The 17,536-nt window shown below is 44.6% G+C and overlaps 1 protein-coding gene across 2 annotated transcripts in view; it reads right to left on the bottom strand.

Moving 5' to 3' along the window:
* IL20RB (interleukin 20 receptor subunit beta) overlaps positions 1-17,536 on the bottom strand; it is a 121,506-nt gene that overhangs the window by 73,597 nt on the left and 30,373 nt on the right. Inside the window, exon 3 of one of the 2 annotated variants that reach the window (XM_075861187.1) lies at positions 12,220-12,340. The exons of the other annotated variant lie outside the window; for it this stretch is intronic. Within the exon in view, the coding sequence (XP_075717302.1) occupies positions 12,220-12,340 (121 nt within the window). The remainder of the gene's footprint in view (positions 1-12,219; positions 12,341-17,536) is intronic. 2 annotated transcript variants of the gene reach the window in all.

Genomic DNA, 17,536 nt, shown 5'->3' with positions numbered 1-17,536 from the left:
GCGCCAGAACCAGCCCCCCTGCTGTAGAAAGCTCCAGATACAGCCTCCCTGTAGATAGCTCCACACACAGTACCCCTGTAGATTGCTCCACACACACACAGCCCCCTGCACATAGCGCCAGACACAGCCCCCCTGTAGATAGCTCCACACACAGCCCCCCTGTACATAGCGCCAGGCACAGCCCCCCTGTACATAGCGCCAGGCACAGCCCCCCTGTACATAGCGCCAGACAGCCCCCTGTAGATAGCTCCACACACAGCCCACCTGTACACAGCGCCACACACACAGCCCCCTGTAGATAGCTCCACACACTGCCCCCCCTGTAGATAGCGCCACACACAGCCCCCCTGGAGATAGTGCCACACACAGCCCCCCTGTAGATAGCTCCAGGTACAGCTCCCCTGTAGATTGCTCCACACAGCCCCCCTGTACATAGGGCCAGACACACAGACACAGCCCCCCTGTACATAGCTCCAGATACAGCCCCCCTGTACATAGCTCCAGATACAGCCTCCCTGTAGATAGCTACACACACAGCCCCCCTGTAGATTGCTCCACACACAGCCCCCCTGTACATAGAGCCAGGCACAGCCCCCCTGTAAATAGCACCAGGCACAGCCACCCTGTACATAGCGCCAGACACAGCCCCCTGTAGATAGCTCCACACACAGCCCACCTGTACACAGTGCCACACACACAGCCCCCTGTAGATAGCTCCACACACTGCCCCCCCCTGTATATAGCGCCACACACAGCCCCCCTGTAGATAGCGCCACACACAGCCCCCCTGTAGATAGTGCTACACACAGCCCCCCTGTAGATAGCTCCAGGTACAGCTCCCCTGTAGATTGCTCCACACAGCCCCCCTGTATATAGGGCCAGACACAGCCCCCCTATAGATAGCTCCAGATACAGCCCCCCTGTACATAGCTCCACACACAGCCCCCTGTAGAAAGCTCCACACACAGCCCCCCTGTAAATAGCTCCACACACAGCCCCCCTGTAGATAGCTCCACACACAGTCCCCCTGTAGATTGCTACACACACACACAGCCCCCCTGCACATAGCGCCAGACACAGCCCCCCTTCTGTAGAAAGCTCCAGATACAGCCTCCCTGTAGATAGCTCCACACACAGTACCCCTGTACATAGCTCCACACACAGCCCCCCTGTACATAGCTCCACACACAGCTCCTGTAGATAGCTCCACACACAGCCCCCCTGTAGATAGCTCCACACACAGTCCCCCTGTAGATAGCTCCACACACAGTCCCCCTGCAGATTGCTCCACACACACACAGCCCCCCTGCACATAGCACCAGACACAGCCGCCCTGTAGATAGCTCCAGATACAGCCCCTCTGTAGATAGCTCCAGATACAGCCTCCCTGTAGATAGCGCCACACACAGCCCCCCTGTAGATAGCTCCACACACAGCCCCCCTGTAGATAGCTACACACACAGCCCCCCTGTACATAGCTCCACACACAGCCCCCCTGTACATAGCTCCACACACAGCCCCCTGTACATAGCTCCACACACAGCCCCCTGTAGATATCTCCACACACAGCCCCCCTGTACATAGCTCCACACACAGCCCCCCTGTACATAGCTCCACACACAGCTCCTGTAGATGGCTCCACACACAGCCCCCCTGTAGATAGCTCCACACACAGCCCCCTGTAGATAGCTCCACACACAGCCCCCCTGTACATAGCCCCACACACAGCCCCCCTGTACATAGCCCCACACACAGCCCCCCTGTAGATAGCTACACACACAGTCCCCCTGTAGATTGCTACACACACACACAGCCCCCCTGCACATAGCGCCAGACACAGCCCCCCTGCTGTAGAAAGCTCCAGATACAGCCTCCCTGTAGATAGCTCCACACACAGTACCCCTGTAGATTGCTCCACACACACACAGCCCCCTGCACATAGCGCCAGACACAGCCCCCCTGTAGATAACTCCAGAGACAGCCCCCCTGTAGATAGCTCCAGATACAGCCCCCCTGTAGATTGCTCCACACACAGCCCCCCTGTACATAGCGCCAGGCACAGCCCCCCTGTACATAGCGCCAGGCACAGCCCCCCTGTACATAGCGCCAGACAGCCCCCTGTAGATAGCTCCACACACAGCCCACCTGTACACAGCGCCACACACACAGCCCCCTGTAGATAGCTCCACACACTGCCCCCCTGTATATAGCGCCACACACAGCCCCCCTGTAGATAGCGCCACACACAGCCCCCCTGTAGATAGCGCCACACACAGCCCCCCTGTAGATAGCTCCAGGTACAGCTCCCCTGTAGATTGCTCCACACAGCCCCCCTGTACATAGGGCCAGACACAGCCCCCCTGTAGATAGCTCCAGATACAGCCCCCTGTACATAGCTCCACACACAGCCCCCTGTAGATAGCTCCACACACAGCCCCCCTGTAAATAGCTCCACACACAGCCCCCCTGTAAATAGCTCCACACACAGCCTCCCTGTAGAAAGCTCCACACAGCCCCCTGTACATAGTGCCAGACACAGCTTTCGTCAAAGAATGCTCCATTTGCAGCAATTACAGCATTGCAGACCTTTGGCATTCTAGCTGTTAATTTGCTGAGGTAATCGCGAGAAATTTCACCCCATGCTTCCAGAAGGCCCACTTATTGAAAGCAAAGTTTGAAGGAGAAAATTATTATTTCAAATAAAAATCATTATTTCTAACCTTGTCAATGTCTTGACTATATTTTCTAGTCATTTTGCAACTCATTTGATAAATATAAGTGTGAGTTTTCATGGAAAACACAAAATTGTCCGGGTGACCCCAAACTTTTGAACGGCAGTGTATATATATATATATATATATATATATATATATATATATATATATATATAAAAGAGACAACAGAGTTTGATCAGCACATTCCAACAAAATGAAACAAAACGTTTATACAGGTGCAAGGAAGCCTAAGACTGCAAACAATACAATATCCAAAAATGGCAACAGCACACTGCGAGCACTAATGCCACCTAAACACTACAAATAAATAAGCATTGCTATTGAATCCACTTACAATAGTGAGGTTCTTAGCGCACATTTTGATCAAATTGTGTGAGCCCATCTGCCACGACAAGGCGACCTCTGTGAGTTGGGTACCTACACTGCTCATACACCCAGAACTGGGACTAAGCCAACATATACTTGGGGATGGTAGGAACCAGCATTAAACTAATTAAAATCACCCAGGGCAGAATGGGAGGAGTGCAAGATCAAAAATAAAGGCAGTCAACTCCACATATATCCAATACATAAGAGACAACAAAGTTTGATCAGCACATACCAACAAAATGAAACAAAACATGTATAGAGGTGCAAGGAAGGAGCATTGTAGGTACCCACCTCATAGAGGTCGCCTTGTTGTGACAAGTAGGCTCACACAATTTGATCACAATGTGCGCTAGGAACCTCAATATTGTAAGTAGATTCAGCAGCAATGCATATTTATTTATTTATTTATTTATTGTTTTGGTGGCATTAGTGTTTGCAGAGTGCTGTCACCAGTTTTGGATATTGTATTGTTTGAAGTCTTAGACTTCCTTGCACCTATAAGCTGATGCTCTGCCTGGGGACTCCCGTACTGCTGACGACATCACTGTCCATATATATACAGTGACAGTGACGTTGGCACAAATCTTGGAGTCCCCAGGCAGAGCATCAGCTGATGCTCTGCCTGGGGACTCCCGTACTGCTGCCGACGTCACTGTCCATATATGGACAGTGACGTTGGCAGCAGTACGGGTGTCCCCAGGCAGAGCTCTGGGTCTCCATCTATAGGAAACCCCTAAAGTCACTGTCCATATATGGACAGTGACATTTGCAGCAGTAGTGGAGTCCCCGAGCAGAGCATCAGCTAATGCTCTGCTCGGGAACTCCAGCTATAGGAAACCCCTGAAGTCAGTGAACAAATGTCGGGAGCAGTGCTAGAGTCCCGAGCAAAGGGCTAGCTAATGCTCTGCTCGGGGACTCCAGCAATAGGAAATGCGACTGCCCCTTGCGTTCATTCATGCCATTGATAACACACCGACACGAACTGCACAGGAAGCAAGCCCTCAGTCACGTGGGGCCATGTCATCAATATTAGAAAAGCTACAGGACTACAGGGAACACCGGGTTTAAACGGCACCATTTAGTACTGAATTTTAAATTAAAGTACATTAGTAACGGACTTCTTTTTACATAAAAATATGAATGCAATGTAACTTTTTAAAAAATAAATTTGTCCCCGGACAACCCCTTTAATGGTGTACTTAATGCTGAGAAATACGGGCAGATACTTATCCATCATCTAATACTATCAGGGAGGCGTTTGATTGGCTCCAAATTTAGTCTGCAGCAGAATAACTACCTCAAACATACAGCAAGGGCCGCCATCAGGCGGGTATTACTGGTACTCCCGCCAGGGACCCGGCCACATGGAAGAAGTAAAGGGGCCCGCCGGGCTGCCGTCGCCCCCCCCCTCGGACTGTTGCTGCCCCCCCTCGCAACGCTCACGGGCCCCCCCCTCGCAACGCCCCTCCTTCTTTACTGTGTTGTAACATCAGAACAGAGTGTCATAATGATGCCGGCTGCGCGAAAATCATGCAGCCACGCACCATATGCTGATGCCACACTGAACTATTGCTAACGCAAAACGCAGCGTTTTTTGCGCGTGCAAAATGGACACGTCCGTGTAAATAAGGCCTAAGGCAATATTCAGACCAACGTGTGTGAAATCAGACGTGAAGAACGGCCGTTTTTCGTGGCCGATCTGCAGCCGTGCGGGACCCGTTTTCACAGACTTGAGTCTATTGAGGGATCCGTGAAAACGCACAAAAATAGGCTTCAGAACAACGACCATGTGAATATCCTTATAGAAATACATGCAGCCGTGTGACGGCCATTAAAAAAAACATCCTTCACATGGACGATTAACACGTTAGTCTGAATAAGTCCTAACTCATGTGAATGGGGTTTGTCAAAACCTCATGCCCGTTTCACCCCACAAATAATATTTTTTCAGCTTCCCAGTACATTATGCGGTACAATAAATGGTGCCATGAAAAACTACAACTTGTACCGCAAAAAAACAAGCCCTCAAGTAAAAAAAATTATAGCTTTTGGAAGGCGGAGAGGAAAAAAGAAAAGTTAAAATCCAAAAAATGGCTGAGGAGGGAAGGGGTTAAATACGCTGCATGCCTATTAGGGTATGTTCACACAATTAGCAAAAACAGTCTGAAAATACGGAGATATTCAAGCGAAAACAGCTCCTGATTTTCAGAAGTTTTTTAAGCAAACTCGTGTTTTTCGCTGTGTTTTTTACGGACGTTTTTGGAGCTGTTTTTTTATAGTCAATGAAAAAACGGCTCCAGAAACGTCTGAAGAAATGACCTGCACTTCTTTTTCGTGGCCGTTTTTTTACGCGGCAGTTGTAAAAAGAACGGCCCATTGGAACACAACGCCGTTTTTTTCTCATTGAAATCAATGGGCAGATGTTTGAAGGCGTTCTGCTTCTGATATTTCGGACGTTTACGGCCAAAAAAACGGCCGAAAATAAGCTGTGTGAACATACCCTAATGTTGCAGAATTGTAACTTATTTTATCCTAAACAATGTAAAGGGTTAATTTGCTGTAAATCCCCAGCAAATTCTGTAACGCACACATTGAGGAATTTGGCGCACAAAATCTGCATCAAAACCGCAGGTAATTCCGCAGGTAATATCTGCACGTATTAGTGCGTTTTTTGATTAGTTTTTAGGTGCAGTTTTAACTTTTTGATGCGGAAATAGGTGAAGGTTTTATGCTGCAGATTTTTTTATTATTTTTTAAACTAGTCAGAAACCATTCACAAGCGGAAACGCAAGATAAAGTGACCTGTAGCATATTTTCAAATACGTACCGCAGGTAAATTTTTGTGCAGAAAATGCGACATGTAAATGAGATTTCTTGATCTCATTTACTTTGCTGGTCCAGTATTACACTGCGGATTTGCCGCACGAAAATACCCGCGACAAATTTGCACGTGATAAGTATCGTGTGCATTTGGCCTAACAGAGATTTTTTGAACTCCCACTATGGCCCCGTTCACACATGTTGGATTTGATACGGATTCTGATGACATGCCGATGATTCTGCATCCCATGAATATGAGGTTTCCGCAACCCAGTTCACATGCTGTGAAAAATTTTCCACGTGTATTTTTGTCCGCACCATGAAAAGAAATCCGCCGCAGCAATAAGTAGCGGGCGACTAATATTACATGGAAAAGCCGAGGATGAGCAACTTTGAATGACAATGGGACTTAGGCCTTGTTCACACAGCTTTTTGCAGGCAGAAAAATCTGCCTTGAAATTCCTTCAGGCTTTCTCTGCCTCCCATTGATGTCAATGGGAGGTCAGAGACGGAAATGCCTGAAGAAAGAGCATGTCGCTTCTTTCTCTCGCGGGAAAAAAACGCCTTCCTCTCCCGTTGAAATCAATAGGAGGTGATTTCAGATGTTTTTTGCCGCGGTTTCCGCTGAAAAAAATGTGGCAAACAACTCTGTGTGAACAGGGCCTTATTCTCGTGCAGATCTGCTACACGCTTGTAGCATCTGCGCCAGGAATCAAAGGGAAAGCCTCCGATTTTTTGCTGTGGAAAAACACATTGAACTTTAATGGCAACGTAAGAGCGGAGCATTAGTTCTCCTTACATCCTCACAAGCGCTTCCCCCACCCTTCCCCCTTCACATCGTGTTGTTGCTCTAAGTTTATCGTGTACGTCAGGAAATCTCCTACCTTACAGTATAAACAACGTAGACTATCATTCACAGGGCTCCATTATGTCCTTTTAGCCTCCATCGGGCTGGTAGACGTCGGTTTACCTTCTTTTTGAAGGATGGAATAGTGTAGTAGACTTTGTTATTCCGGAGTCCCCAGGCAGCATCACGAGTGCTCTACCCGCTGACTTTATCCCTGGGAAAGCTCCTGACATCACTGTCCATATATGTAAAGTGACGTCAGTGGATTCTCCAGGGCCGGAATCCCTGGCCAGAGCGTTGCCGACGCTCCGGCCGTGTACTCAGACTTTGCAAAACTTCAGATGTCACTTTACGTATATGGACATCAGGAAAGGTGCCAGAGTCCCTGGGCAGAGCGCTAGTAGAAGGCTCCAGCCCTGTTCATGGGCAGTGACTTCAGGAGTTTCCCCTGGGCCATTCCCCAGGCGACGTATCCCACTGTATGCCATACAGTCGGATACGTTTTAGCTAAATAGATCAAAATCCGGAGAATTAACCGGTCACTGACGGCTCCATGGTTTCCTTCACTGTAATTGACATCAGCACCAAAATCAGTTAATGCGAATAATGTACAAACGTGAGTGCCACAATCTCCGTTGCCCACCCCCGGTAATGGAGGGGGGGGCCCAGACATCTTGGCTGTATGGGGCCCAGAAATTCCTGATGGCGGCCCTGCATACAGCCAATGTTATTAAGAACTATCTTCAGTGTAAAGAAAAACAAGGAGCCCTGGAAGTGATGATATGGTCCCCAAGAGCCCTGATCTCAACATCATTAAGTTTGTCTGGGATTACACAAAAAGACAGAAGGATTTGAGGAACACTAAGGGCATGACCAGACGTGGCGGAGTTCTGCATACACTGTCCGCATCAATGCCGCACAGAATCTGCGTTGCAGATTCTGTTGCGGATCTGCCTAAAATGGGCAGTAAATTGATGCAGACTAGCCGTTGCGTATTGAGGTGAAAGTACTTCCCTTCTCTCTATTAGTGCAGAATAAGAGAAGGGACAGCCCTTTCCTTAGTAAAAGTAAAAGAAATTCTTACTTACCCGGCCTTTGTCTTGGTGGTCTTTCAACATTCAGCCCGACCTCCCTGGAGGACGCAGCAGTCCATGTGACCGCTGCAGCCTGTGATTGGCCTGTAATTGGCTGTAGCCGCCACTTTGACTGAAACGTCATCCCGGGAGGCCGGACTGGAGGAAGAAGCAGGGAGTTCTCGGTAAGTAGGAACTTCTATTTTTTTAACAGGTTGATGTATATTGTGATCGGAAGTCACTGTCCAGGGTGCTGAAACAGTTACTGCCGATCGTTTAATACTTTCAGCACCCTGGACAGTGACTATTTACTAACGTCGCCTAGCAACGCTCCCGTAATTACGGGTGCACACACGTAGTCACCCGTAATTACGGGAGCCCCATTGACTTCCTCAGTCTGGCTATAGACCTAGAAATACAGAGGTCCAACCAGAATGAAGAAATGTCATGTTCGTAAAACAAATACGCTACGCAACACACATAACATCTGCGGACTTCATTGCGGAATTTTGACTCTCCATTGAAGTCAATTGAGAAATTCCAACCAGTGTATGCTGCGGACACCAAATTCCGCACCACAGCCTATGCTCCGCAGCGGAATTTTCCGCAACGTGTTAACGAACTTAACGAAAAAGGTGTGGAAAGCAATGGAGAAACGTGTACGCTGCGGATTTCCGCAGCGGACTGTCCACAGCGGAATTCCAGAGCAATTCCGCAACGTCTGGTCATGCCCTAAATCTACAGAAGATCTGTGGTTAGTTCTCCAAGATGTTTGGAACAAACTCCCTGCCGAGTTCCTTCAAAAACTGTGTCCATGTGTACCTAGAAGAATTGATTCTGTTTTGAAGGCAAAGGGTGGTCACACCAAATATTGATATCATTTAGATTTCTCTTCTGTTCATTCACTTTGCATTTTGTTAAATTTTTTTATAAAAAACTATTAACATTTCTATTTTAGAAAGCATTCTTACTTTGCAGCATTTTTCCAAAACTGACTTAAACTTTTGCACAGTAATGTGTATGCAGAAAAATTCAGTTGAAACAGCACTTAGGGCGGATTTTCACACGCTTTTCACGCGCATCGCACGCACCTATGCTAGTCTATGGAGCTGTCAGTCATTTTTGCGCAGCGTGAGTCCGCTGCGTAAAACTCACGACATGTCCTATATTTGCCCGTTTTTCACGCATCACGCACCCATTGAACTCAATGGGTGCATGAAAATCACGCATGCCACACGGAGGCACCTCTGTGGGACGTGCGTGATTCGCGCAACAGCAGGCAAACTATGATTGCAAACAGAAAAGCACCATGTGCTTTTCTGTTTACAAACATAAGGAGTGTCATAATGATGGCGGCTGCGCGAAAAGCACGCAGCCGCACACCATATGGTCATGACACACGGAGCTGTCAAGTACCTTTTGCGCGCGCAAAACGCTGCGTTTTTTGCACGCGCAAAACGCACATGCTCGTGTAAATCTGCCCTTAGGCAGTAAGGTGGTGGGTCCAAAGCAGCTAGAGCTTAATCCACAGCTCAAAATACCATACAATGAAGAAAGTTAAAGCATTCCAGCAAGGTCCAGTGTAAAAATCTTTGGTTTCATTTGCCATTGTTAAATGCCAAGCGATGTTTCAGATCCACCATGGAACTTTTTTCAAGCAAAGTGATACAATTTAAATACATCATTAATATAATCAATGTACAAAGTGCACAGCAAACGTGTAGCACATATATAACATAGGTGCATAGTGAATATAACAGTGAAAAGAAATGTAAAAACATGAAATGATCACTAGTAGTAAATATTTATGTAAAGGGAAGTGTCCCCTATTGAGATGTTAGCCGGGGGCGAGCGCCACTCGCACCCATTTTAGAGCGTACAGACAGGGTTTAAATAGCCATGTGTTGGTACGCTCAGCAGCGCAGCCTACCTCCCTCACCATTTCACCGACCGATGAGCTCAGTGGATCCTGCCTCCCCCACCTCTCCACCAACGAAGCGGCTCTCCTGCTCCTACTCCACCAACGTCCTCCATCTACATGCTAAGTATCAAGTGCAGCAACAGCTGCATTTAGCCCTTTCACTCCCCTGGACAACGAGCGTTCCCACCTCTCTCTCTCTCTCTGCCTATTCCCCTAGAGCACACCCCCCCCCCCCCCTAGCCCTGCACTTTAACCCTCTCTCCCATACGCTCGTATCTTCCCCTGAGTAAACCCTTACCTTCCCCTAGTTTAACCCTTCCAACCCTCACATTACCTGCACATCCCCTGGTTAACCCTTTACCTACCCACATTTCCCTTAGGTAACCCTTTCCCACCTGCCTCACATTACCTGCACATCCCCTGGTTAACCCTTTACTAAACTTACATTTCCCTTGTGTACATCCCTAGTTAACCCTTTCCAACCTGCCTGCCCATTACCTGCATATCCCATGTTCCCATTGTTAACCCTTTACCTGAATATCCCCTGGTAACCCTTTATCCTCCACCTCCCTTGTTAACCCTTAGTGTACAGGGACAGGTATAGTTAAGAGGGAGTGGGACAGAAACAGTGAGTGTGTGTGTATTGTAAAGCAAATTATATGTATGTTTAGATAAGTGGGTGGTGGTATAGATTAGTATTGTAATACCTTGTTAATAATACTGTGCCCGGTGTAGTGTTAGTGCATTCAATACATATTACTTGTTATGTGTATTAGAATACACTGATACTATACTGTGATTATTTACTGTGTTTGGTGTATTTTATATCTAAGAGTGATTACTGTTTGTAATAATAAATATTAACTTTTATTTACTATACAATTGTATTCCCTTACTTAGTAGCAAAGCAATTAGATTGACGTTAGTATACGAAAAAGTTAGGGGAACTAGACATAACCCTAGTGACCCTGATATAAAGGAGGTAGTAGTAGTGGGCGACACAAGCCGGTGAACCCCACTATTACTACGTATTAAACTATTAAACTATAAACAGTTTACATCTGTGGTGGAGGAGGGACAGCCATTCACTCACCAATCCATATAAATTAGTAGAGATCATATGCATAAACACGCCAATTCACCTAAAATTACATATTTACATTTTTTTTTAATGTTTCCCTTTTTTTCTTCTACATTTTTTAAAAAGTTTCATATTTCACTTATTTTTTTTACACATTATAGAAGCCCAATATGTTCTGAGAAAAAGACCAAATACATGTAGGTTGGAATACAATCATTTGCTTTTAAATTGGCACATGGCTAAAACTTGAAAATATGCCTGGTCAGAAATGGGGGTAAAGCTACTGGTCAGTAAGTGGTTAAGATAGCTTGGAAATAAGAGAATCGAATGATTATTGTCTAGTGTGAATGGTCCTTTATCCCTCTGGCTAAACTCCAGTCGGCAGGGAATTGGAATTCTTCGATGAGACCAAAAATTGATTAAGGGGAGGCCAATATTATTGAGCTCATAAAACCAACCAATCATTTGAGCTTTTGCTCAGCCCATAGGAAGTGATTTAACACGGTTTTGGGTTATATTGTCTAATACGATTTGAAAGTTTGTCAATTGCCTGTTTCACTATTCTATCTTTTTGGACTAATGACAGTAAAATAAAAGAAAATCATGTAGCTTTATCATTTATATGGAGTATCATTTTTGGCTGGGCTGCAATACTAGACACAATCCATGGAGACGAGTGTCGAAAAAGGATCATATTTTCTCATCTCAAGTCTACTAAATGTGACAACAAATATGATTGCACTTCCTGTTGTCACCTTTACAAAAAAATGACAACTGAATTTAAAAATGGCAATATCTCTGTATTTCATGTTGTTGTAATAGACTAAAAAGTGAAAAATGGCTTTCAGACACCTCTTGTGCCACTTATCTCCAGAAACACCTTCCAACTTTCAAGCACTGCAAAAAGTCTCCCTGCTACACAATTGAATTCAACTGTATCTGCATTCTGCAGATATAGATCATGTTGACAACATGCCGCAGATCACCCGGGGCAGCGGCACACCGTCTGGAATTCAGGACTGTCCCGCTGGATCCGGGATGGTTGGGAGGCATGAAAGAAGCAACATAGGATTGTATAGGTAAGAGACCAAACATTCATGATCCTTGTTTTCCTGGTGATAGATATTAGAGAACTGTCTGTCTGTCCACGTAAACTTTACATTCTACCCTAATGTCCTAGGTCAGCCATACTGGACCTTTCAAAGTTCAGCCTTGTATACTGGATAGTCACATATATAAACTAGAAGGTATCTAGGCGCAGGAGGTACACTCCCAAATAACAAGAACCTGAATCATTCAAGATGTTCCACTTCCTTAACATATAAAGAAATCGGAAGACACAATGAAGGAACACAAAGTAAATCAGTCATTACCCTTGAGATTGAACAGAATAAGTCACATTTCCGGCTGCCATTACTGGATCCCAGTGCAGAAAATGCTTCAGGTTGATAGAGACCACAGAGATATTTTCAGGGGCTGGAAGCAAATGTTGGTCTAAAACAAAAAATGAGAAAACAAAGTATTGAAGGAAATGGGGACTAAGTGTTTGCATCAATATACTTGGGTTGGCCATAAAAAAAAAATCTGATACAGATCTTGCTACAAATCCACCATGGCAAAAAGCTGCGAATCCACTGAAAAATTAGCATTTATTCCATGCAGATTTTTCAGTGGACTTGCATTGCAAAGGGTGAAATTCTTGGCAATTCCACAAAATAATACGAATGATGCGGATATAAAAAATCTGCTGCTTGACCTGAAATCTGCGCTGTTTTCTTAGACTTCATGTAAATGGGGTTTTAAAAGCTATATTAACATGCATTGTACTGTCATTTTTTTTTTGCAGAATTTTGGGTATATAGAATCCACAGCGATTGCAGAGACTTTAGCACACATCATTGATCTACATATTTAAAATCTGCATGACTCAGTACAGTACTCATAAGGAAGTACTTGCAACTCATATAGTAACCAAATAAAGCACCATACATGCAGTCCAAAATATGTAGAGGCCCCATGTACCTCTATAGACGCCCTATTACAGCACCGTATAAAACAGAACTGTAATACAGTCATGTGCATGAGTCCTTATATTTTAAAAATTTCCCTATTTGCTTTTACAAATATGTATTTCTGGTAAAATATGATTTTATTTATTTTTTTTAAAAGAAAAACCCTACCCCATATATTTGAGTGTTTTGTTTTTTTTTTGTTTTCATCACAGAAATTCTCCTCCTACCCACCACTAAAAAAACTTCTTTAAAGTAAAGCAAGTCAGACCACATTTTTTATTTTATTTTTTTGCTTCAGATGCAGAGCTATGTTTACCATGAAAATCCAGTTTTACGAGAGCCGCACCTTAGTAATGATAAAAATAGACAACATTTTGACCAAAGACAACAAAACACCAAGATAATGAAAAAATTTATAAAACAATGAAAGAGGAAATGTTGACACATATTAATACAAACTAATGTTTCCAAAAGTAGAAAATACAAGGAAAACTTTTCACAGCTGAAACAAGAAATAGAGATTTCGATGATGTCCCCATAAATATATTGTAAATGCAGAATTGTATGTATTCTTTCATAAACTCTTCCAGATCTCTACTATGCGTGCAGTTTCATGACATCGTATGACTGCAAGTAGCAACATTTGGGATATGGACATTGATGTGGCCCATATAGTAATTTTGATCCACACCACTTCCCCTCTGACAACACTAACCGGCAGTAGCACAGGACCAAGACCAGGAAAGGACAGATTCTTCTACAAAGCAGCCTAAATCTTTGAGACATAATTTCTCCTAAGCAATTTAATTTTGTGTTTTTGAAATTTTGAGAATTCACCAGAGAGGCTTTCATATCATAGTTTTGAACATTACCCTGTAGGCAAATTAATAGAGAATGCAATTTAAAGGGTTTGTCTGCTCTGACCTCCTGCTTGGGACCCATGATTAACCTCAGTCACCTGCCCTGACCTTTTGCTTTACCAACTGTGAGTGCCCATCTGCTGCCTACCCTGACTTTTGCTATACCTAACCTGGAATTCTGTCTGATTTTGTACTACGCCTGTTTTCGTTGTCCGTTACCAAGGTAGACTACTCTGGGGCTAGCGACCTGGGGTTCCCCAGTAGCAAAGTCCAGTCTTCATACAGAGGTTGAAGGGTGAATATCTGGGGTCCCCTTCGACTCTGCTCCTCAGTTTAGCCCCACATCAAATCCCTTGGTAACACAGTCTTTACACCTGCCACTTTACAGAAGTCTGATTTATTTAAACATCCCCTAGCATTTTAAGAGCTCAGCCAAGCTGCTAGGGCTGTGTATATCGATAAGCTTGTTGACTGTTTCTAGTGACAATCAGCAGAATTGTGAATGCAGTTCTGAAGTACAATGCAGTCACTCAGGATCAGAAGAGTTACTCAACCTTTTATGTATGCAGGTTAAAGGGGTTTTCCACGTTCAGTCAACTGATGACCTATCCACCGGATAGGTTATCAGTATATGGTCGGTGTGGGTCCGAAACCCCCGCACCGATCAGCTGATCTTGCTGCCTCCGGGCACCACATATTTTGAACAGTATGCAGTAGTTGGAGCCGGAAGCAGATGGCTCCGGCCACTGCATAGCGGCCATTCGGCAGAACTGTGGCTCTGCTCCTATTCACTCGAATAGGAGCAGAGCTGCAGTACTGCAGCTCGGCCACTATTCTTTGATCCGAGCCATCTGCTTCCGGGAATATGGTCCGGTGCACGGAGGCTGCCGCAGCAGCTGATCAGTGCGGGTTTCGGGTGTCGGACCCGCACTAATCATATACTTATAACCTATCCGGTGGATAGGTCATCAGTTGTCAGAACGTGGAAACCTCTTTATCTCTATATGTAATCTGTGAAATAGTTTTCAGAAGCGTACATAACCTTTAATGAAACCAAGAACCCAATAAATGAGACAAAATGATGAAGTCAGTATACAGTATATGTTGTTGGAAATAAAAAGGGGAACAATGTTGTTGTTGTTGTCATATAAAAGCATCAAAAGTAAATTGACTGGTTAGTGACACGCTGTCTATGCTCGTCATGAGCGGCTAGACGTTGCGTCATCATGACGAGCATAGACGTCATGCTCATCGCGCGGGCACAGCAAGTGTGCCCACACGATCAGGAGCGGGGCAATGGCTGTAATACACAGCCGAGGCCTCGCTCTAATGGCGGAGATAAGAGAAACCTCTTCTCTCTGCTGTTAACTCTTTGAATGCCACTATTAAAGCTGATCGCAGCATTCAAAGGGAAAATGGGAAGGGGGACCACCTTTTGATCGCGTCACAGGGAATCTCTGTGGCACGATCGATGGCCATACCTCTTATGGCCAAACAGCCCAGGGTCCATTGAAGGACTCCAGGGCTGTCTGACCATATTTCCTGTTGTTAGGGCATACTCAGGTATGCCCTAACAACTGCCTGTGTGCTATCAGTACACAGGCTAATGCACTGGCATATAGATATATGCTAGTACCTTACAGTTAAAAAAAATCTAAATCAAAATGAAAAATCCCCCATGATATATATATAAAAAAAAAAAGAGTTAAATGAGTAAAAGAAAAAAAGTCATGTTAAATGTAAAAAAATCAGCAAAAAAAATGCACACAAATGCAAATTTTTTTATTGTTAATAAACTTTACAAAATATAAGTCCCAAAACATAAATAATATACACGTATTTGGAATCACCATGAGTATAACAATCTGCACAACAAATGTATAACATCATTTATGATGATTAGTGTATGCTGTAAAAAAAAAACAAAAAAAAACAAACTGAAGCGGAACTGCTTTTTTCTTCATTTTTGCCAAAATAAAAATTTATATAAATTAAATGGTAATGTAAATGTACCAAAAAAATCCACCTACACAAAGTACAACTCGTCCCGTGGTGCGTCCACTTTGCTCAATAGACTTTGCAACAAGAAAGAAATGATATGATTGGAGTGATGAAAGGGAAACTACTGCCTGGCTTTTGGGACTAATATCCAGGATTCTCGGCGGTATTGCCCACAAAATGGCTATGTCCACGGTATAAATGTCTTCTATGTCCTATTCCTGAATTCATAATACCTATCCACATAGGGCAGCCATTGAGACACCAGTGATATCAATAACCCGTTTGTGTTTTGGAGCGAGATTACCTTAGGGTTATTTTTCTAGATGGATTCCACATGTAAATTCTTTACGGCTCAACACAGGGTAAGTTTTGCAATTGTCATTCTTTGCTTATTGTTTTCTCTAGTCAAACCTGCTGAACTTGCTAAAACTCCCACCAATACATGATTTATATCAACACATGGAATGGAATGCATATAGTTTGAGGAAAAGAAATGTGTAATGTAAGGAGCAAATAAAACACCGAAATCCAGAAAGGTGTTGTACAGTTTCAGTAAATTAAAGGCTATGTACACCTTTGAAGTAGATTTTTGAAATAAATGAATTTTTTAACCCCTGGGTGCACCAGGACACAACTGTACATTCTGGTGGGAGGTTACTTTGCGCACCAGGGCTTCGCGCACCAGGGCGTACTGTTACTGAGTCGTTCCCGGTGCACACTGTCGGTGAGAGTGAGCACCGGGAACCGGGAAGTCAGCTGTCTCCGACTCTTGCTGGCCCGCGGTCCATTGCGGCTGATTTTGTCAATTAACCCCTTAAATGCAGCGATTTATTGCGATCGCATCATTTAAGGGGTTTGTAGCAGATTGGCAGCCCCCACGATGCGATCTCATGGGGTGCTGATGGTGGGCATGGCAACCGGAGGCCAGACAATGGCCTCCGGGTCTGCCATTTACAGAAGCCTATGTGGACCAGCCTCCGGCTGGTTCTGATAAGCTTCCTTTCAGAGCGACAGGAAGTTACTGAGTCGTTCCCGATGCACACTGTCGATGACAGTATGCACAGGGAAGCAGGAGGTCAGCTGTCTACGGCAGCTGACACTCCACTGTTGCCGGCCAGCGGTCCATCACCACTGATATTGGCAATTAACCCCTTAAATGCGTGAGATCGGCAGCCCCCACGTTGTGATTGAAAGGGGGTGCCGATGGTTGGCATGGCAACCGGAGGCCAGACGCTGCCATGTACAGAAGCCCCCGGCTGGTTCTGTTAGTCTTCCTGTCAGAGTAAATGTATGTGCACACGCAAAATAAAAAATGTCTCAAAAACACTGTCAGCGTCACAATGAGAGTTATAATACATTACGCTACATAGGTCCCACAAAAAACAAGCCCTTACACAGTTTTTTTGACTGAAAAATAAAAAAGTTATGGCTTTCAGAATATGGTGACACAAAAAATAAATTTTAAAAAAGTGATTTTACGGTGCCAACGCTGCAAAACATAAATATATATAAATATATATATATATTTACACTACCGTTCAAAAGTTTAGGGTCACTTAGAAATGTCCTTATTTTTGAAAGAAAAGCACAGTTTTTTTCAATGAAGATAACATTAAATTAATCAGAAATACACTCTATACATTGTTAATGTGCTAAATGACTATTCTAGCTGCAATCGTCTGGTTTTTAATGCAATATCTACATAGGTGTATAGAGGCCCATTTCCAGCAACCATCACTCCAGTGTTCTAATGGTACATTGTGTTTGCTAACTGTGTTAGAAGGCTAATTGATGATTAGAAAACACATGAAAACCCT

Source organism: Rhinoderma darwinii, chromosome 4, assembly GCF_050947455.1.
Source record: "Rhinoderma darwinii isolate aRhiDar2 chromosome 4, aRhiDar2.hap1, whole genome shotgun sequence".
Taxonomy (NCBI): domain Eukaryota; kingdom Metazoa; phylum Chordata; class Amphibia; order Anura; family Rhinodermatidae; genus Rhinoderma; species Rhinoderma darwinii.
Note: the sequence above shows the minus strand (reverse complement) of the source record. Positions and strands in the feature narration are given on the sequence as shown.